We start from the raw sequence: 19,849 nt of genomic DNA on the forward strand, positions 1-19,849 counted from the left end.
TCTTTTATAATAAAATAAAACAATTTAAAATGTAAGACAATATAAATTCACAATTAAAAAATATCAAGCATTGTATAATTTAAAAACCACAATATAACGTGTTATGGAGTTTCCCAAACCTTCTCCATTTTGGTCAGATACTTGCATCTGACTCAATCTGGTCATAGGAGCTCTAGGGACATAGGATTGGACTGCTTCCCTGCTGTCTCTCAGATGGACCGCAGTCCATAAGATGGATATTGCTCATGACTCCTTTGAGTCATAGAGTTGGAAGAGACCTTGTGGGCCATCCAGTCCAACCCCCTGCCAAGAAGCAGAAAAACTGCATTCTTGACATCTGCCTTCAGTAACCACCATAATGAGTACATTATAGCTTTGTTCATTTTTAATGCATGACTTAGTGCCTTGCTATCTGTCTGTGAATCTGGTCCAATTATTTGAATTATAATGATTATATATCATTATGCAGGAAAATGTACTGACATATGTTCTGCATCTGCTCTCTCTATATATAGATTTTATAATCAGAAATAGAATTTTATGAGCAATCTATTGGCCTTGAGTGTCATACTAGGAGAAGGAAAAAAAGAAGTAGGAAGAGAGAGAGAGATAAGAGTCATGATGATACACACATACATCAAAACACATACTCCACCCCCCCCCCCGAGTGTGATAATCATGGCCAATAGATTGCTCATAAAATTCTTTTTCTGACAATAACATTCATTTCAGTACACCACAAAGAAAAATTAGACCTGCCAATGGGAAATATTTACCTTCTGTCCAAGATTCATGAATGCAAGCTTTTTGCCGGAACTTCTCCGCCAGGTGATCCAGCCGTTCTAGTCTTCTAATGTCATTCAAAAGCCATTCTTCAAAGCCCTTCTCAGCCTGTTCCAGGCAGCCCCATGCATTATTTATATCCTGTAGCAATCAAAGCAGAAGCACAACACTATCAGAAAAGGATAGGAGTTCAAAACTGAAATAATTCTGAATCCTCATTTTCTGTGTTGATCAGCCTGTATTAATGAACAGCATCTTACACCACAAAGAACTATGAACAGTATGTCTGTAACCTTCCTGATGTCTTGAACTACAAGCCTCACAATGTAAATGGAGCTTTGGAGAATTTAAGTGAAAAATACCTGGCGGGCCAAAGGATCTCCCTTATAAAAATTGGAAAATACATTACACTTTCCCCTCTTTACCTAAATTTATACAAAGAATGACCGCCTCTTGAGATGATTCAGAGAATAGGCTTCCCCTAGTATCATGGTCACTGATTGTCCTCCAATTTTCCCCCCTGATGCAGTAGTACTCCAGTAACCAGTCATATATCTATTGGTAAGCATTTTTCATTTTTGCTACTGATGCTACTTTTATTTTGTTGTGTACTTTCAAATTATTTCTGACCTATCATGATTTTAAGGGAGACCTATCAGAGAGTTTTCTTACCAAGATTTGTTCAGAAGAGATGATTCATTGCTTTGCTCTGAGGCTGAGAGTGTGTGATTTGCTCAAGCTCACTCAGCAGGTTTCATGGGCTGAAAGGGTTTGAACCATAGCCTCCAGAGTTATAGTCCAAAGCTCAAACCACTACACCAAAGTGGTTCCTTATTGCTGCTATCACTGATATCTTAGTTCCTGGAATGTGATTCCCCCCCCCCCCCCCGTCTTGGCTTTGTCCCTTCTCTCTTGCCGCTCCATATCTTTGGAACTGTTCCCCAAAATATCTGCAGAACTGCTCCTTCACTAACGGAATTCAATAATGGTGATTAAAAGCCATTAGAATTCCACTTTAATTTTACTCTTTCAAATGTCATGATTATGAACATCAGACTATAAACATTATCTGAACTATTTGTTTCTCCTCTTTGGATTATCTGCCTTCTTCCCAGATATTTCACTCTTAATTGTAATTTATGCCTTTGACAGAGATGTATATTATTATTTTTGTACAGCACTGTCAACACCGATAATGTGACATAAATAAAGAACATAGACGAATCACTGTAGCGCCTCTTTAACATCAATGTTTTATAGTAGTGTGTGCATGATTAGAAAGGATAAGAAACTGGCTCAAATTCAAGCTCAAAGTTTGAATTGGGATAACTCAGAGGATGCAATGAGGAATTCCACTGACTTTACAGTACTGGACACTAATAATGGTTTTCAATTTAACTGAAAATAGCAGCTGTAACTAAGCAGCTGTAATGTCTAGAAAATCATGTAAATTTGCACCGAATCCAAGAACCTAACACACTCACCGAGACCATTTTCCCTTCAGAAGGCATAAAGGCAGGCCTGTTGCTAAGTCGCAGCTTAGTTTGCAGGGTGTTGAAGTTGATTTCCAGCTGGCACTTCTCTTGGACTTTGGGAGGCTTGTGAAGGCGGCGGTAATCCCGGAAATCCTCTAGTTTTTGCTGCATGGCTTGCATGGTGTTCTCTGGTACCCGATTCTCCAGCCAAGGAATAGTGCGACGGATCCACTCCAACAGCTGTAAATGCCGAAGAGGAAAAAAGGTGGAAATATTTATACAACTTAAGGAGGAAAAGTAGCATTAGCTATACAGCTCGGCAATGTATTATTGCTGTTGCATACCTTCAACCCATTTCTAACTCATAGCAACTCAAAAGCCAACTTATGGCAACCCTATCATGGGGTCTCCCTGGCAAGATTTGTTTAGAAGGAGTGTTTCTTTGCCCTTTTTTGAGGCTGAGAGGCTATGACCTCTCCAAGGTCTTCCAGTGGTTTTGAAAGGCTGAGCTGGGGTTCAAAAGTTGCTCTCCAGTCACAGTTCAAAGCTCAAACCACTACACCACGTTTTGCACATATGAATATGCAAATATAGGCCTAAATCTCATTGCTTAATCCAAACTAGAACAAATCCATTAAATCAGCTTCTGAATAGTTGAACTAACACTTATGAAATGTCTATTGCTTCATTTGTCTACTTTGTTTGGAAGATAGTAAATGGATTAGAACCATTTACATTAACAAACACATATAGACGTAGAGTCGCATGTAAGATATAAAGGTATCTTGGATGCCACTGTGAATCCAACTTAGGAGAAAGGCAAAGTATAAATTCAATAATAAATAAATAGACAATTAAGTTTTCAAGTGTTAGGTAAGTTGAACGGTATTTTTAAAACATGCTTTGAATTAATTTTTGTCCCTACAGTTTGGAACAGGTCAGTATCAAGGATTGCCTTTTGTAAGATTACATAATGTTCCAGCCCTTGTTGCTGGAGTTCTTCTGCTGGGTTGTTGTAGGTTTTTTGGGATATATGGCCATGTTCTAGAAGCATTCTCTCCTGACGTTTTACCTGCATCTATGGCAAGCATTCTCACAACCTCTGAGGATGCCTGCCATAGATGCAAGTAAAATGTCAGGAGAGAATGCTTCTAGAACAAGGCCATATAGCCCAAAAAACCTACAACAACCCAGTGATTCTGGCCATGAAAGCCTTTGACAAGTACTTCTGCTGTCACCAAAAACAAACAAAAACCCATGCCTTTATTAAGTACATGTTTTCTCCGGGCACTTTCTCCAGCAGCATGGCAATTAATTTTAAAAGTTTGTTTTGGTCATTAAAAATGATGACTCTATTATTTGCAACTTCCACGATATTTATTTAGCCAGCAATTAATGCCTCGTTCCTTATAGCCTAAGTGATAAATTCCTCACAGTGGTCAATTTATTTTACTTATATATAACTGTCTGTTTCCTTAGTCTCAGCAATAAATAGCCCAATTATATATATATCTAATCTAAATAAATTATTAGAAGAATTGTAAGACACTGTTCTTACACTATCATCTGCAAACAATAGATCTTGTCAATTTAAGAAGAGATGCCACTGTATGTTTCAAAATATCTTTTACTTTGTCCTGATAGGAGACATGCTGAATGTGGGATGGATAACTTTCTATTTCCATGTAGCCTTGTCAAGAAATTGAAATCAGGAAAACTCACATCACTGGCCAACTTCTCATAATCTTCCATTAGTTGCTCATTCTCTTGATTAACTGCCAGCACTTTGCAGATACGATTGGCTGCTGTTTCCGCCTGTCAAAAGACACAAAGGCAAAAGGAAATATATACATATATAGAATTGCTGCAGATGGCCCATTTAGATTCTTCTCTATTAGAAAAAGCTGGGCTTCCTTCTCCACTAAGGGAATATTTTTGTTGCATACCTTCAAGTCATTTCTGACTTATGACAACCCTAAGGTGACGCTATCACAGTGTTGTCTTGGAATTATTTGCTCAGAGAGATGGCTATTGTCTTCAGATAATTAACTGCTTTGAACTGGATTATATGATAGTGTAAATGTGACCTGAGAGAGTGTGACTTATCCAAGGCTACCCTTGGCTGAGTGAGGATTTGAACCCCTGTCTCCCCGAGTCCTAATTCAACACTCACCAGTATATTACATTGGCTCTCAAAGACACTATTGCTAATCTAAAACGTTACTTGCTGTCAGTATTGCCTTTTGCTTCTCAGGCTGACAGACACAGCGTGGGAATTTCAGGAGTGAGGAATGCTGCTGGTCTGCAAGTTCTATAGATAATAGTCATGGATGATAATGAGTTACTCTGGGTAACATTTGAAAGAACTCTAGGTTCCCCACCTCTACTCTAAATCTATTGAACCAATTGCATAGCCTTATTATAATAGCCAGATCTTGGGAAATTGACTACAGCTCTTATAATTCTCCAGCTAGTATGATCATTGGCTGCAATTGATGGGATTTTCAAGAGTTGTAGTCCATGCTGTGCTAGCAAAGATCAGGAGAGAGGTGACAATTGAAGTTGTCAGGGCAAATCCTGATCATTTCTGAGAGCCCAATAACTACTTGTAAAATCCAATATAATTTGTTTAAATGATCTACATTTCTCAGTTTGTTTGAAGTTAAACTTCCTCCTCAATTTCTGAGTAATCCAAGGAGTCACAATACACCAAAGGTAAATTGTCTCTAGAAAAAAGAATTGAGTTGTTGATCTCAATTGCATGCATATCCAAATGTTCAAAGCCATCAATCTAGATTGCTTTCTTTTGATACTGTGGCTGTACCCTAGAGAGGGTACCTAAATTCTCAGTTAGAGAGCTTTAGTGTACTGCCATGGTGGAATAATTGTGAAAGGTTTCCTCCTCCCATGACAACTTTGAAAATGGATAAAACAACCTTGCCAGCCAAATCCATTTAGGGTATATTTTAAAAGAGCTTGAAAAACATACTGTTTGGATCTACAACTCTGTATGGCTGCTCTGATTATGGATGTTGCAATCCAAAAAACAATTGTTCCAAATTCTGCATTACCAGGTTTTTTTCCCCATGGAAATACTGCTGAAGAACTGCTATTTTTATGCACTGGCATGTTCTCTGTTTTCTAGCAGATCAGAGACAACAGGTCACTCAGTCTAACAACTGGAGCCAATTACCTTGCATAATTATATTTGGTTGTGTACCACTTGAGAAAATTCTACTCAAACGTGTTTTTTACTCTTCTCTAAAAGGTTATGATCTCTAAAAGCTTTTCTAAAAGCTACTAGACAGTGCTGGAAGCTACTGATTAAGACTAAAGAGTGTGGCTTTGCGGATTTAGTCAGCATTGTGTTGCATCTTTATCTCAATACAACTGTAAGACAATTCAGCTTGGGCATGGCTCTCTATCTCCTTTGACTCTTAGATCAACTTTATATGCTGACTGTGAGTGCAGTTGTTATTATATATAATACAAACACCTGTCTTTTCTTCATTATAGGTGATGTTCTAGCCACAGCAAACGGAACCTGAATCAAAAAGCTACCGATAAAGTTTTTTCCAGCAATCCATTTCCACAATGTATTAAAAGCACATTATTATACCAATCAATTAATAAAAACACTCATGCACTTTAGTGTTAGGAAAGTTAGAAGCAGTTAAGAGGGCAGGGGGAAGCAAATCGACCAAAGCGAGTATATGTGTAGAGATACACAAGTAGACACATACAAATCATATGAAGGGGAAACACCAGTCACATATGCATCACAGCAGGCTGGAGGCCCCTGTACCTTGAAGGACTCAGTATAAAAGAATGAAAGAAGCAGAAAGTTGATGGTGTGACCTCCCTTTCATCAGGGCTGGTAGCAGAAATGAGAAATCTGAATGAGAAATGGAGTGACATCACAGTAAGTCCCCTTGTCAAGGAAAAAGGAAGAACCTGAAAGTAGCAAAGCATAATTGCGAGTTGGTCTACATGAGGCATAGACTGGAAAAATTGGTTTTGTGGAACACAACTATCACAATCCCGTGATAGCTGGAGGATTTTGAGAGTTGTAGTCCAAAAACTAACTCTTCCAAGATCTGAGATGAGAACAGATTTGGAAGTCTGATCTTTGAACAGCTGGCTAACAGGAGGAAAAAAAAGTTCTGGGCAAACTTTAAAGGGGAAGAGAACCCTGCCCTGCCTTCTAGGTGATGAAGGCATAGGTGGCCAACAAGGAAATCCATTAAAAATCTTCCTTTCATATAAGAATTAGGTACATACCTAAATAATTAATAACTTATTCTCACTCCAATTACTTGTTTCAGTTATAAAACAGACCAATGTTTGTAACAGCCTGGTTGCTAGCTATTTACAGAACACAATCGGTAATTTTCATATTCAGGTTACAATTAGCATTCAATAGAATGAAGGTGGAATTATTAATTTAAGTACAAATTGCCTAGTTGCACTTGACATAAGTTTCACTCAATACTTTTAAAAATGTTGAGCTGGAGGGAACCCTACTGTAAAAAATTGGTGAATGTACTTTGAAAATAAGTGAACTAAATGAAAACAGCATTTTCAGTTGCTAATTTGACACATTCAGAAATTGTTCATTTTGGTTTTAACAAAAAGTGGGAATGTGCTCTGAAAAATCAATAATAAAGCATTGATGGCTCTGCTTTTTTCTGAATATAATATTTAGTGATGAGTTCATGAGTAAATATTTACAACGCAGGGCCTGGGCATGATGAGACTGTTATTCTAATTTATATTTCATCAATTGTTTTATAGAGCTAATTACTTTGCGTATGGCACTAATCCTCAGCCAGAATGCAAAAGAGTTGTGTACCATTCTAGAACACAACATGTTCTGACAAAAAGTTTGCAATACTTCTCACTCTCTGTGTAGTTTTGCACAAATTCAAGTTTAAGTGTTACCAAATTGGTAAAATGGTTTCAGAACCATTCCCTCTGGAAAAAGAATGTCCAATTTACCATTGCTTGTGTTTTTGTTGTTTTTCAAATTGGGACTAAACACTGAACTCTAATATATCACCTAGTGCAGTGGTTCTCAACCTGTGGGTCCCCAGGTGTTTTGGCCTTCAACTCCCAGAAATCCCAACCAGTTTACCAGCTGTTAGGATTTCAGGGAGTTGAAGGCCAAAACATCTGGGGACCCATAGGTTGAGCCCCACTGCTCTAGAACTATTTAAAAAGATTATCAGGTCCAATTCACACATTTCTTACGTGATGCAGAAGAGAAATACAAGAAAGCTGCTTTTTCAGCAACTAAGATGGCAAGTTATATAAAGCATGAATTGGGACCCAGCAAAAATAATTTTAATGTACTTTGCATTGTTTCTGCTTGGTTTGGTAAATTTGGGGAAATAAAAATGCATACTCATATTATTAAATGTGACTGCATATGAGAAGGAGAAAAACTTGTCTTTTAAATAAATGAACTTTATAGATGATTGGTTGGTGTGGCAAAGAAGTGTCTGAACAACCTACATGCCCAATTCTTGGAACTGAGCTACATAATGCAACTGGGGAAGTTTGGACTAAAATTGGTCTTAGCCCAAAGGCTGAGAAGCTTGGACTAAAACATTATTTCTCATTTACATCTTATATCCAGATATAAATGCCAATTCTGACTGACGAACACATGTTTACATCCCTACATTTCTGTAACATGCATGCAAACATTTAATTAGAATCAATAGAAGGGAAATATATTTTGTATCCATGTAAAAAATATCAAAGGAGGAGGAGCTCTAAGACACAGAGACATGACTGAATGAATTTTTAAAAAGCTGGAAGAGTGAAAACATACCACAAATGACATGAGGAAAGAAAGTGCCAGAATTTCTAGTGGAGGAAGAGCACAAATGGAGAGGCAACAAGAGGACACACAGAACTAAGAACTAAATATAGGGACTATTTCAATCAAATCTGGTAACAGGAAAAACTGTTGTTTTGGAAATGTGGTCAAACTATAGTCTCCACGATACCCGGTCAGCATGGGCACTGGTGGGGGTTGTAGTCCAACTTATTTGGAAAGTGATGTGATTTAGAGTTATATAAATACCTAGTGGTAATTACCTATCTGATCACAAAAAATAGTGGCACAGATACCACCAATAGAAACCAGTCCTCCTGTTTATTTATGGGGATGCAGGTTTGAGGACTGAACTACATATGATGCTCAGTCATGCATAGCTTCTTTCAAACATAGTTATAAATAAAATGCAGCTGCAGAAACCACAATCTGGAGTAACTGTTTGGCCTTACCAGCTGTAAGGATTTCTGGGAGTTGAAGGCCAAAACATCTGGGGATCCACAGACTGAGAACCACTGGCCTAGTGGGTTTTCTTACTTGTCCCCTTTTCATTTTGTCTCAGATCAGTTTTATTCCATAGCTACTTTTTCCACTTGCAAAAAAAAAGACTATGGGTACAGGACCATAGCCAGAAAAAAAATTGGGGGTGGGGTGGGGGGAGTGAATCATGAAAAGTAGTTCCATAACACAAAATAATTTAAAATAGTATGGTTCATTCTATATTTTATATAGACTTAATTAAATCAATTTTCTATTTTAGTTACAAAGTTTCAAGTCTTAAAATAAGTGAAAATGATTATTAATTGATAATTTATAGTCACAAAAGTATACCACAGCGTCTGTTGGAAACACTTGAAAACTGTGTGAATACACTTTGACATAAATCAGGCTCCATTGATAAACTTCAGTAGACACTCAAGAGTGCAAGTCCCATCAGTCTTTCTTGTCCCATTATATTTCTTATGTATGTTTTCAAATGTTTAAGAGTTGAAAGCAACAAGATATATAGGCATAGTAATGGGACTCCTACTATCTGGAAAAGGGGGGGAGCAAGGAGGGAAAGGTCTAATTCCCCATTAGGAACCTGCCTCCTACCTCATGCTGAAGTAAAGAGCACAGCAGGGGGAAAGAGCAGTCTTAAACTGCGTGCAGATCCGCCCCTGTCAAAGGCCCCCACCAAATCTAGTCTTCTTTATGAGGGCCTTCAAACCCCCCCCCCCTTCATGCCTTAGGCTTTGCCGGCCAGTTATGAGTGGGCCAACTTGATTGCTTTCACTGTATCGACTATTGCTGCAATTAATTATGGTGTGAATAAACTGTCAAATTGCTTGAGATAATACTTGCAGTTCTGGAGGGACGTCTTTAATTTTTGCTTCTGGTGCATCTAAGGCCCCTTCAACACAGCTGAATAAAAATCCCACATTTTCTGCTTCAAACTGGAATATATGGCAGTGTGGACTCAAAGCAGATACTGTGGGATTTTCTACCTTGATATTCTGGGTTAAATGGCTGTGTGGAAGGGCCCTATCTGTAGACTATCTTTGACTTTCACTCCCTAAAAGAGTGGAGTGTGGGAGACAGGTTTTAGCAGAATAAAATAGGCCACACATGTAACTTGGACCATCTAGTACTACATTAATTTTTGCAGCTAGTAGGAACATCTAGAGCTTTTTAAACACCCTCAACAGATTAAAACTGCCAGCAGTGGTTTAACCCTGTATTTTCTCTCTGAAATAATTGGGCATTTCTAAGGGGTCCTAAAAAGTGTTAGCCTAACAAAGCACTTCCCAGGAGGGAGCATTCAAATCTGTCAGTTGCTGCTGCGTACATTTTCAAAACTTGATGGGACACTTGTGGTTATAGCCTGGCATTTCTAGAAGAGGAAGTGCTTCTGAAGATCTGCTATGTTGGAAGAGATCATGAGTATTTAAAAAGAGACCTAATCTTTAATCCCCAGGAAATTTAAGGATGTAGCAAAAGCGCTTGACACAAAAGCCAGCCCTGGTTCCTTACCAATGAAGGTCTAGAATAGTGTCTTCTAAATGTGATGGGCAGGAAACAGAAGGAAGAAGAGGCGGTTTGTTAGGAGTAAAGTCTCACCTTCTGCGCACCTGAGAAGGCGTGGTAGTAACATGAAACATAGGTCATAATGGCCTTCTCATCCGGCCTTAGCGTGCCTATAATATCTGTGCAAAGAAGGAGAAGAGGTTGAAAGGATAAAGTAAGAAGCAGCACACAGAATAAAATAAAACAGTCATGGGTGGCAAGAGAGGGGGGAAACTTCCCATCATGCATTGCAGGACAGGCCAAACAGATTTCCATGCGGAGAGCTGGGAATTTGGATCAGAATGTGACTGGCAGGGTTGGCTTTGTGGACTCCAGTGGCACCCATTACGACCACCCATTTCCAGCTTCAGTTTCTAAGTAACCACCCACTGGAATATTCTACTTTTTGACACAGCTCCACAGTCAGTAGATTTGGCCCATTTGCAAATAGGGGAAAAGCTAATTGTCTCTAGGAAGTAACCAACCAATGCTGTGTGCACTGCACTGAAAATTTTATTTCCATGAGTTGTAATATCCCATTCTTTTAAAGAAAATATGGAAAACATCTTGCAAACCTAACCCCTGTTTTAGACACTACAGTGGACAACAGGTGGCAGTGTATGCATTCAGGTTGCAATTCTCTGCTTGCTTACCTGGGAGCAGAATTTAGCTATAGAGATTTGTACTATAAATCCAAGTTGATTTATGTCTAATGCTTACTACCAAAGGATGGCTGATGGAGTCAACTACAATACTTAATGGTGACTTCCCATTAAGAATGCTTCTTTCAGTAACATTTCCAATGAGCTTGGAAAACCGAGTGTCCACTTACTCTGGGGCATCCAGACCTTATTTATGAATATTATGCAGTTTTGTGAAAAGAGGAGAGTAGTCCACATTTCTGAAGGGCTCTGCTTTTGTGGTTGATCACAAAGCAATTTAGTATGGACTGATGTGAAGGACTTTATGTTCCCAGGATCATTACACCTGTCAAACTACTATATAGAAGATTTTTAAAATCATGTCAAAAGCGACTTGAGAAACTGCATGTCGCTTCCGGTGTGAGAAAATTGACTGTCTGCAGAGATGTTGTCTAGGAGATGCCTGGATGTGTTACCATCCTGTGGGAGGCATGTCTCATGTCGCTGCAAGGGAAGCTGGAATTGACAGATGGGAACTCACCCCATCTCGTGGATTTGAACCACCGACCTTCAGGTCAGCAGTTCAGCCAGAACAAGAGTTTAACCCATTGCACCACTGCGGCTTCAGTATATAGAAGATACTTTCCCTCCTTGCAGATTGCAGATGATTTCAGTGGATAATGTTTCAACCTATTTATTTCAATATCTATATCCACAGATTTTAATTAAGTATTATATATGAATCCAATTAGAATGATTGCATATCCTGGACTTTCTGCTTTTAATGTTTTGAATTTCTAATGTTAATGTTTTTTTTTAAAAAAAACTCTCCAATGTTAATGTTTTAATGTTTTAAACTCCTGGTCTGTGACCATATAATAAAAGTCATTCATTCCCTCCTTGTTGTCCTTCCTAAGACTTACCTCAAGAGATATCCCTAAATCCAATGAATAACAGCAAAACTCTCAATGCTTTTCAAGTGATCCATAGATAGATCCACTCTATGGCTGAATCTATGCTATATCTCAATGCTATGATCTCTGCCTGTGACGCTGTGTTTCACTAATTGACATCCCCATCATGGCATATATCTGGGGATGCCACTCTGAGTCAACAAGCCAATACTACCAAAAATAATAAGAAAGATGCCCGTAGCTAGATAAGAGAGAGAGAAAGAAAAAAGGTTTGGACATTAGCAAGAGGACCAGGTGCGTTGTGTGGAGGGAGCTTGGAATCCTGCGATACCTTCTGGGCTCCTGAGAAGGCGTGGTAGAAGCTAGAAACATAGGTCATGATGGCCTTCTCGTCAGGACGGGCTGTTCCAACAATGTCTGTCAAAGAAAACCTGAAGTTAAAGAGCATATCAACTGATGGGAAGTGAGCAAAGCGAGGCACTGGGGGCACCACGTGTGGGCGAGGGATGGATGTGCATACCAGCATCTTTATGCATTCCCTAGGTGGATTTTAACAGAATTTTGCAGCATGAGATCTTTCACCCACTAGATTTAGGGTATTTGTTCCTGTCTTCTTTCTTTCACTTACCAACTACATATACAAAAGTTGATAAATGAACGAAGCTGCAGTTCTAAAGGAGAAGAGTAACTTCCAAGTTAATAAGATGGAGATGCCCCAATGCTGCTGCTGAAGTAGATGCAAACTGGTGCTTCCTTCTCCCTGGTACCTTGTGTGCCATCTTGATTATTATATTTGGGCAGAGTCGATTCTGAGAACTGTAGACCAAAAAATAACTTCTCCAAGCTCTGCATTTTAGTGAGGAAAATAGGTGCTCAGTCCCTTACAAGCTTAAGCCATGCAATGTTTTTCACAGCACTTCCTTGCTGCTATGATGACGTCAATGATGATGGCTGAAAACAGCTGCCAGGGTACTGAAGGAGAAATATATTGTCCTATGCCTAGCAAACTGCTATTTCTGTTAGAGCTTTCCTGAGATCCCAATTAGTAGGTTGTCAGAGATCTCTTTAATGGCAAGCCCAGAGAGTAAGAAAGTAAAATAGCTCAAGAAAAAAAAGCTCTGGAAAGCTCTATTGAACTTGCTGAGGATGAAGATAGGGTCCTGATGTATCTACAATAATTCTTTAGTCAAGACTTATGCAAATTCAACAATGGATAGAGTAGCAGCGAGAGTATTTGCTTATGGTCAAGAGCTACTCAAATAAGTTGTTACAGTAAGTTGTAGCAGGACCAAGCATGTGTGTGTTGAAGAAAACCCTTATGATGGTAATTATTATGTACAGCTGGTAATGTAGGTAAACCAGCAATCTTGGACCACGCCCGATAGGGTATAACTGTATGGGTTTTTAGAATACAGTTCTGGAGAGCTTTTTCTCTGAGGAGATCTATGCTCAAAGGCTCTGCTCTGAGGAGCAGGTTGGAGAGAAGCCGTTATGTTGCTCTAAAGGAGGCTATGGTGGAATAGATGTTTGCTCAAGGTTTATGTTTTGCTTTCTCATTTGACTGAAGATGCTTTATTTTGTGTTACTTACAAAGACTATGTAATTTTCTTACACTGTTTGTTTTTGTATGCAACATTGCAAGTTTGTGTTTCATCTCTGCTATTAAGAGTAAAGATTTTTCTGTTCATTTCTACTCTTCTCTGTGTCTTGTGCATGAGACGTGGATAAGATCCGCTTGCTGCGCAACAGAAGCATCATCAGAATTTTGAGCTAGGAGCAAAACACAGGACTGGATAAAGACCTGCCATCTATCAAACATTTCCCATTAAAGGGTACTGAACAAAAAAAGCAATTAAAAATATAGATTTCAGTGGCAGTGCTCATTTGTTTTTTAAAAATTTAAAAAAATGTAAAGATGACAACATAGCAAAAAAAAAGCCCCTCTAAAAAGATACATTTGACACCCGTGATCTTACTTCTGAGAATTGAAAATTATAGGAAACCTTTTGGATCACCTTATTTGGTTTGATTAACTAATGTAGTTATGCCCAGAGAAGCATAAGCAATATGTGGGAGACAATAGAGGACGGTCTGCCTTTGTTTGCTTCTTTTCTCATGCACTGCAGTTGCCATGCAATTTGCTGTTGTAAATTGAGCTTGTTTGTCCAAGGTGGAGTACCAAACGCACAGATGTCCAGTCATTACTAAATGTATTTTTGTTAGAAGTGAGCTTCACAATAAAAAGCTTTAGAGCAGGTTTGAGAAATAGAGAGCACATTGCAGCTAACAGAAAACACTATGAACACAATATTGCCATTACTTTATTTAGGGCCCGACACAAACATTTGGGGGTTCAGTGGAACGTAATTCCCAATAGGTAGATATTTGGCATAAGACTTCAACTGAACTGTGCAAGACCTAGTGGGCAAGACCAAGTTATAATGTCCCGTATCCGTGGTGTTTCTTCCTAGGGACAATGACATGAAGTGTTACCTCATCTGTGTTTCCAATGCTATTCTATTATTCAAATGGATTGTATAGGATCTAGCCACTAGAAAACAGTTCTGAAATATGTATTAGGGTTTTAAACCCCTTTCAAAAATAGATTAAGGGAATAACAAGAACATGGCAAGGAAGAAACTTTCTCTGCCTGCTTCCAGTTGCTGTTTTTACCACCTTCTACACTATGAAGGGTAGATCTTTCTCTTATCCATGAAGCTTCTCCTTGAAATTACTCTGGAAAATCAAAATGAAGTTTGAAAGTGTATGAATACATATAAAGGAGATTTTCCTCTTAAACTGCTCCACTGGAGAGAAACAAGGACAGAAAGAAACAACTGAATTTCAACTTCTCCAGTGCTTATAAAACCCAGAATCCAAAAATCCGGATAAACTGTAGTCTAATTATGTGACAAGGAAGTGGGAAACCTTGTGAAAAATCTATTATGTACATGAAAAACATCTTTTGGGTAGAGGAGAGAAGGCAGACAATCTTGGAAATTTTATGTCTACTTTACCTTCTGCATCCAACATCTTGGGGATATCTAGGAACCTTTCAGCCACATCAAAAGCTGTATTCAAGTTAGTGAGAGGATCATCCTAGGAAAGAAATAGTCTGACATTAGGAACAAGAGAATAGATGCCAATTTTAAAGGACAGAAAGTATACACAATTCTGGACTACTGACAGTGAACATAACTCTGAACTATTTGACAATGACTGTGTTAATTTAGTAGCACTTTAACACCACAGAATTGTGCACATCTTTGGAATGCCTAGCCAGTTTAGACAAAAGAAAACGGAATAGAAAAGAAAATTATTAATGCCATAGAACAACGACATTAGAAAATGAATGGCAGTGATAACAGACTCACTTTCCTTGCCTAACAATGTGTCGTGATGTGGTGCTCATGTACGTAGCATGGATTCTCAAAGCTGGACTTCTGAATCTGAGGAAGCAGTTGCTAAGGAACATGATATATTCATTCCCAGTTCAGATTGTGTGAACTGACTGTACCAGAAGGCCAAATGATATAACTATTATTCTTCTTCCCTCAATCAATATGCCAAAAGTTCATACATTTGCCCAGTGGCCTCTTTGGAATTCTTCAACGAAGGGCCTTGAAAGATGGTGCAGACTCCATTTTCCATTTTTCCAAGAGTTTCCTTGCTTCCAGCACAAGCAATCAGAATGAGAGCTGCCATCTAGATAGTTTGTCCAAGTTTTATGTTGTTCAAATCATTTTGAGCCTTTGATATGAGCAGGTTCAGTATGACAATAAATATTATACTGCTTTAAGCAAAAAAGGTGGAATGCCCACTCTGTTCTCTGTTTTTAGTACAATGGAAGTAGGTCATTTGAAGCTGCATATATCACTGAAACTGCCTGAATACTACAGGAAAATTATAATGAACTTGGAAAGTTATAATTAATGACTTTTTCCATATACAGTATAAAGAATGAGCAACACATGTTCCCCAGATGGTGCTGAATCACAAATCTCATTATTCTTCACCACTAGGCATCTTAACTATGGCTGATGGGAGCTATAGGAGACATGTTGTGCACCTCAATTTTGAAGGTGTGTATTGCAAAAGAGAAGAAGAGGAGGAGGAGGAGGAGGAGGAGGAGGAGGAGGAGGAAAGATTAGTTATTGAATATAATGCACAGCTTCCCCTTGCTGTACCTGCTTCAGAATGGCCAACAAGCCAGGGAAAGCATTCCCATCAGGCTTCCCAGCTAAGACTCGTTCATGAGGTCTTCAAAACTGAGGGAGAGGTTTTGAAGGCCTTGTGAATGAGGCCAGTTGGGAAGTTTTGCCCCTCTGTCAGGCTGAGGCTGGCGAGTTTGCCAGCCTCAGTCTGATGGAGGGGCGCAAGAGGGTTTATGTATGCCAATCGTAATGCACCATCAAATCTAATTGCACTACAGGTTTGGCTATGTAATTTAACTAAAAAGGGTGAGCATTAGAATCAAGTAAATATTGCATTTTGTATTTTATCATGCAGAGGAAAATAATGACTTACATTAGTTAAAATATCTACTTTGGTTCTATCTTGGGGAAATTCTCCTTGACTTTCAGCCTGCTCCATTGAGCTAAAATAGAGCCTATTCCTAGACATCATTGCCAGACAGTCTGAGAATATTGAATCAGGACTAGGACCTGAGAAGTTAATGCTATATGCCCTTAATGGTTCTTCTTTATGTCAATATGCAATGTTGACTTGCATACATAACTTTTTCTTTCCGTGTTAAACTCTAAGCATTCATTTCCAAATATGTTACCATGGTAATTAATTCAGTGTCTTCTTTGTAACTGCAAGGAATTAGCAAAACTGTTGAAGCAAGGTAGGAGGAGTGAATACAAGATGTTAATCTTGTCTGCCAGAAACTCACCCAGTGAAATGTGTGTGGGGTTTTGTTATTGTTATTAAAATAATCAGGCCTTGACGTGTCAGTCACAAAAAATATTCTGTTCTTACTAATATGACATGATTTATATGTTAGTAAAGTGTAACGCTTTCATCCAGCTTCTTTAATGGACAAGAGGATCCAAAGGATGTCCTTCTATTAGGATACACATTTGAAAAATACAATGGAAACAAAACTACAAATGTAATACTTATTTTGGTGCAAATAAGCACATCCCCAGAATTCACTTTAGGGGCATGTGGGCTGGCCTTATACAATGGATTATTTTGAGCAAACAAGAGTTATATATTTATTTATACTCCACTTAGTTCTATGGATTCAATCATGGTTTACCAATGTTTTTCTGTTACTAATCTAGTTCCAAATAGGCTCAGAATAATTGAAATATATCTTGTGACCAAATATGAATGATACTTCCTAAGATCAAGAAAACTACTTACTGCTTCTAGTTGAAATCTCTAGTTGGGACTAACTGGATTTTTCTTTTCTTTTCTTTTCTTTTCTTTTCTTTGTAGTGTCAGGAGCAACTTGAGAAACTGCAAGTCGCTTCTGGTGTGAGAGAATTGGCCATCTGCAAGGACGTTACCCAGGGGACACCTAGATGTTTTGATGTTTTTACTATCCTTGTGGGAGGCCTCTCTCATGTCCCCAAATGAGGAGCTGGAACTGACAGAGGGAACTCATCCACGTTCTCCCCAGGTTCGAACCTGCGACCTATCAGTCTTCAATCCTGCCAGCACAAGGGTTTAACCCACAGCGCCATCAGGGGCTCCACAGGGACAGGTAACAACCCATTACACTGCTATATCTGAACTACTCACAAAGTCAATTCCTCCCCCTTATCCAGAAAGATGAAGATGTACCTTTCTTAGCTTCCCATAGTCAATGAGCTCTGGACGATGTCTGTGAATCAAGGCACAGAAACCAAGGCCATCCTTCCAGCTGTGAGAGAGACAGGACACAAGTTGATCAAGGAATAGCTGGCACAAAAATTGATGAAAATACTCAAAAGGAAACCACTAATCTTCAATGACCAGAATTTCCCATGCAGTCCATGGGACACAGAGCATGCATTTTATTTAGCTGAGAATGTCGAGATTTAATCTGGAACAGAAGTGGAACTTGCCTATGCTTGGAGGAGTAATAAGAACTGCAGGACAATTGAGGACCAAATACCATAATTCTGTAGAGAAAGCATTTACTGTCCTGGATTCATCCAGATGTTATTGGTCTTCAACTTCTGTCAGTACCAGCTTTTATCCATCCCAAAAGATCTGGAAAGATCCAGGTTAGGGTTTCTTCAAGATGCAGCCCTTCCCTACTTTGGGTTCCTCCAAATATAATTGGACTATAATTCCCATCATCCATGGCCAGCATGGACAACTGGGTGATGGTTTTTGCAGTCAACCATGTGCGAAGAAATTTAAGGGTTGGGAAGGCAGCAGCTGGAGATAAATAGTTAAATGTGCAGTTACTTGTTACTAACAATCACTGTTACTTGTTACTAACAATCACTGTTAGGTGGGCCCAGAGTGAGCAAATGTTCAGAGTTCAGACTAGACCACTCAGAATCATGCTGACTGAGGGATTCTGGGAGTTAAAGGTTTTTTTTTAACCCTTTAGGAATGCAATGTATTAGGTTCAACATCTAATACAAACTCATATCCTTCCTTCAAACCAGGCAAACATACTCCTTTACTAAATATAATTGCCTTCTTTGCTCTCATCTCATTCACTGAGTTTTGGCAGGGCTGCTGTCCACCATGATATCAGAATGAAGACCCATCAATTCCATTTTGTTTCCATGGTGTGGAGAACATATATTATTGCAACCAATGCCATAAAAACTTTACAACACACATTTTCAATATTTACGTGTACTTCTAGGAAAAAGATGGATATTTTTAAACAAGTGTTAAGTATGTATCTGTGTAGAGCAATGATGGGAAAAATAGCTCATACATGATGTTCTTTGCATTTTTGGGGTCTCTTTTGGATGACAACACACTGAAAACTGGTCCCTCTGCACGTAAGTAGGAACAAAGATCATGTTTCCCTACTACAGACACATAAACAGACTGAAAAAATTACCTTTTTGGAATATAATTACCACAGTTATTTCCAGTTTTTGACCAAGTTAACCAAGAGTGGCACATCAATGAAAGGTAGTGTGTGGGGGGGGGGGGGGTGAGGGAGGGACTTGTGGGCCTGACTCTCATGGGTAGTTGGTTAAATTTAAATCTAATGAGCCAGAAATTGGCATCTATGACAGCAAAAAGGTAGAAAAAGCATGAACATTTTCGATGACATAAGATGTCAGAACAAAGACACAACTGTGTTTAGAGTACTGTATAAAGTAAAGGGGGAAACCCCCAATTCTTTGTCTTATTTATTCCACCACCAATCCTTTAACACCCTTTCAACAAATCTTGCCAAGAAAACTCGTGATAGATTTGCCTTGGAGTCACTTTAAATCTGAGATGACTTGAAGGCGCATAATACACACAATGGTAAGTCCATTGTTAACTGTGCTTAATGCTGAGGTTGGAAAGAGTTGGGCTAAGTACCAAACACTAGTATCCAAATCCCTACATTATGCAAGATTGCAAGTCACAGGCTGCTACCATTCAACTTTTACATTACCTAATATGGAAGTTTTGGATGTTCACATTTTTGTATGGTGCTGTCTTCCGCTGACACCATAACAAAAGCCCTTCTTTAGCGGATGTCTCTAAGGAATAAAAGATACAAGGATTAGCCAAACACTGTGGCACTTCTACTACTTTTAAAAGATGCCTATCCAGTTCTGACCTTTAAAACTTTTGAAGCCATTCAGGAAAATTTAGCCCACTGCTTTGATTTACACTGTAGTCCAGAGGGTCAGCTAAAAACCTTTCAAAACTTTTAGTATTTTGAAAGTGCTGCTGTGTTTTTTTCTAACTATACATATCAATATTGATGTTGAGCTTTCTCTGTCTCCTATCTTCCACTGTAAGGGTCTTCATAATGTAGGAAACTGAGTATTATCAGCCCTCTGTTTCCGTTGGTTTGGCATCCATGGATTTAACCAACTGCGGCTAAAAGTATTATGATTTTTTCCCAAAAACCAAACCCTGATTTTGCTGAATTCTACACTGTGTATTTATTTATTATTAACTGCATTTATATACCACTGTTCTCACCCCTGAGGGAACTTAATGCAGTTTCCAACATAA

The 19,849-nt window shown here is 38.7% G+C and overlaps 1 protein-coding gene across 6 annotated transcripts in view; it reads right to left on the bottom strand.

Annotated features, from left to right (window-relative positions):
• ACTN1 (actinin alpha 1) overlaps positions 1-19,849 on the bottom strand; it is a 122,019-nt gene that overhangs the window by 23,295 nt on the left and 78,875 nt on the right. For 3 of the 6 annotated variants that reach the window (XM_060762133.2, XM_060762113.2, XM_060762093.2), the window contains exons 5-11: positions 19,278-19,365; positions 17,498-17,576; positions 14,719-14,800; positions 10,201-10,286; positions 3,981-4,073; positions 2,268-2,498; positions 777-924 (exon numbers count right to left, since the gene is read on the bottom strand). In XM_060762133.2, coding sequence (XP_060618116.1) covers positions 777-924; positions 2,268-2,498; positions 3,981-4,073; positions 10,201-10,286; positions 14,719-14,800; positions 17,498-17,576; positions 19,278-19,365 — 807 coding nt within the window. Of the gene's footprint in view, positions 1-776; positions 925-2,267; positions 2,499-3,980; positions 4,074-10,200; positions 10,287-12,032; positions 12,119-14,718; positions 14,801-17,497; positions 17,577-19,277; positions 19,366-19,849 lie in introns of all 6 variants that reach the window. The other 3 variants (XM_060762123.2, XM_060762104.2, XM_060762085.2) reach the window with 1 other exon arrangement.

The sequence above is a fragment of the Anolis sagrei genome, chromosome 1 (genome assembly GCF_037176765.1).
Source record: "Anolis sagrei isolate rAnoSag1 chromosome 1, rAnoSag1.mat, whole genome shotgun sequence".
In the NCBI taxonomy this organism is placed as follows: domain Eukaryota; kingdom Metazoa; phylum Chordata; class Lepidosauria; order Squamata; family Dactyloidae; genus Anolis; species Anolis sagrei.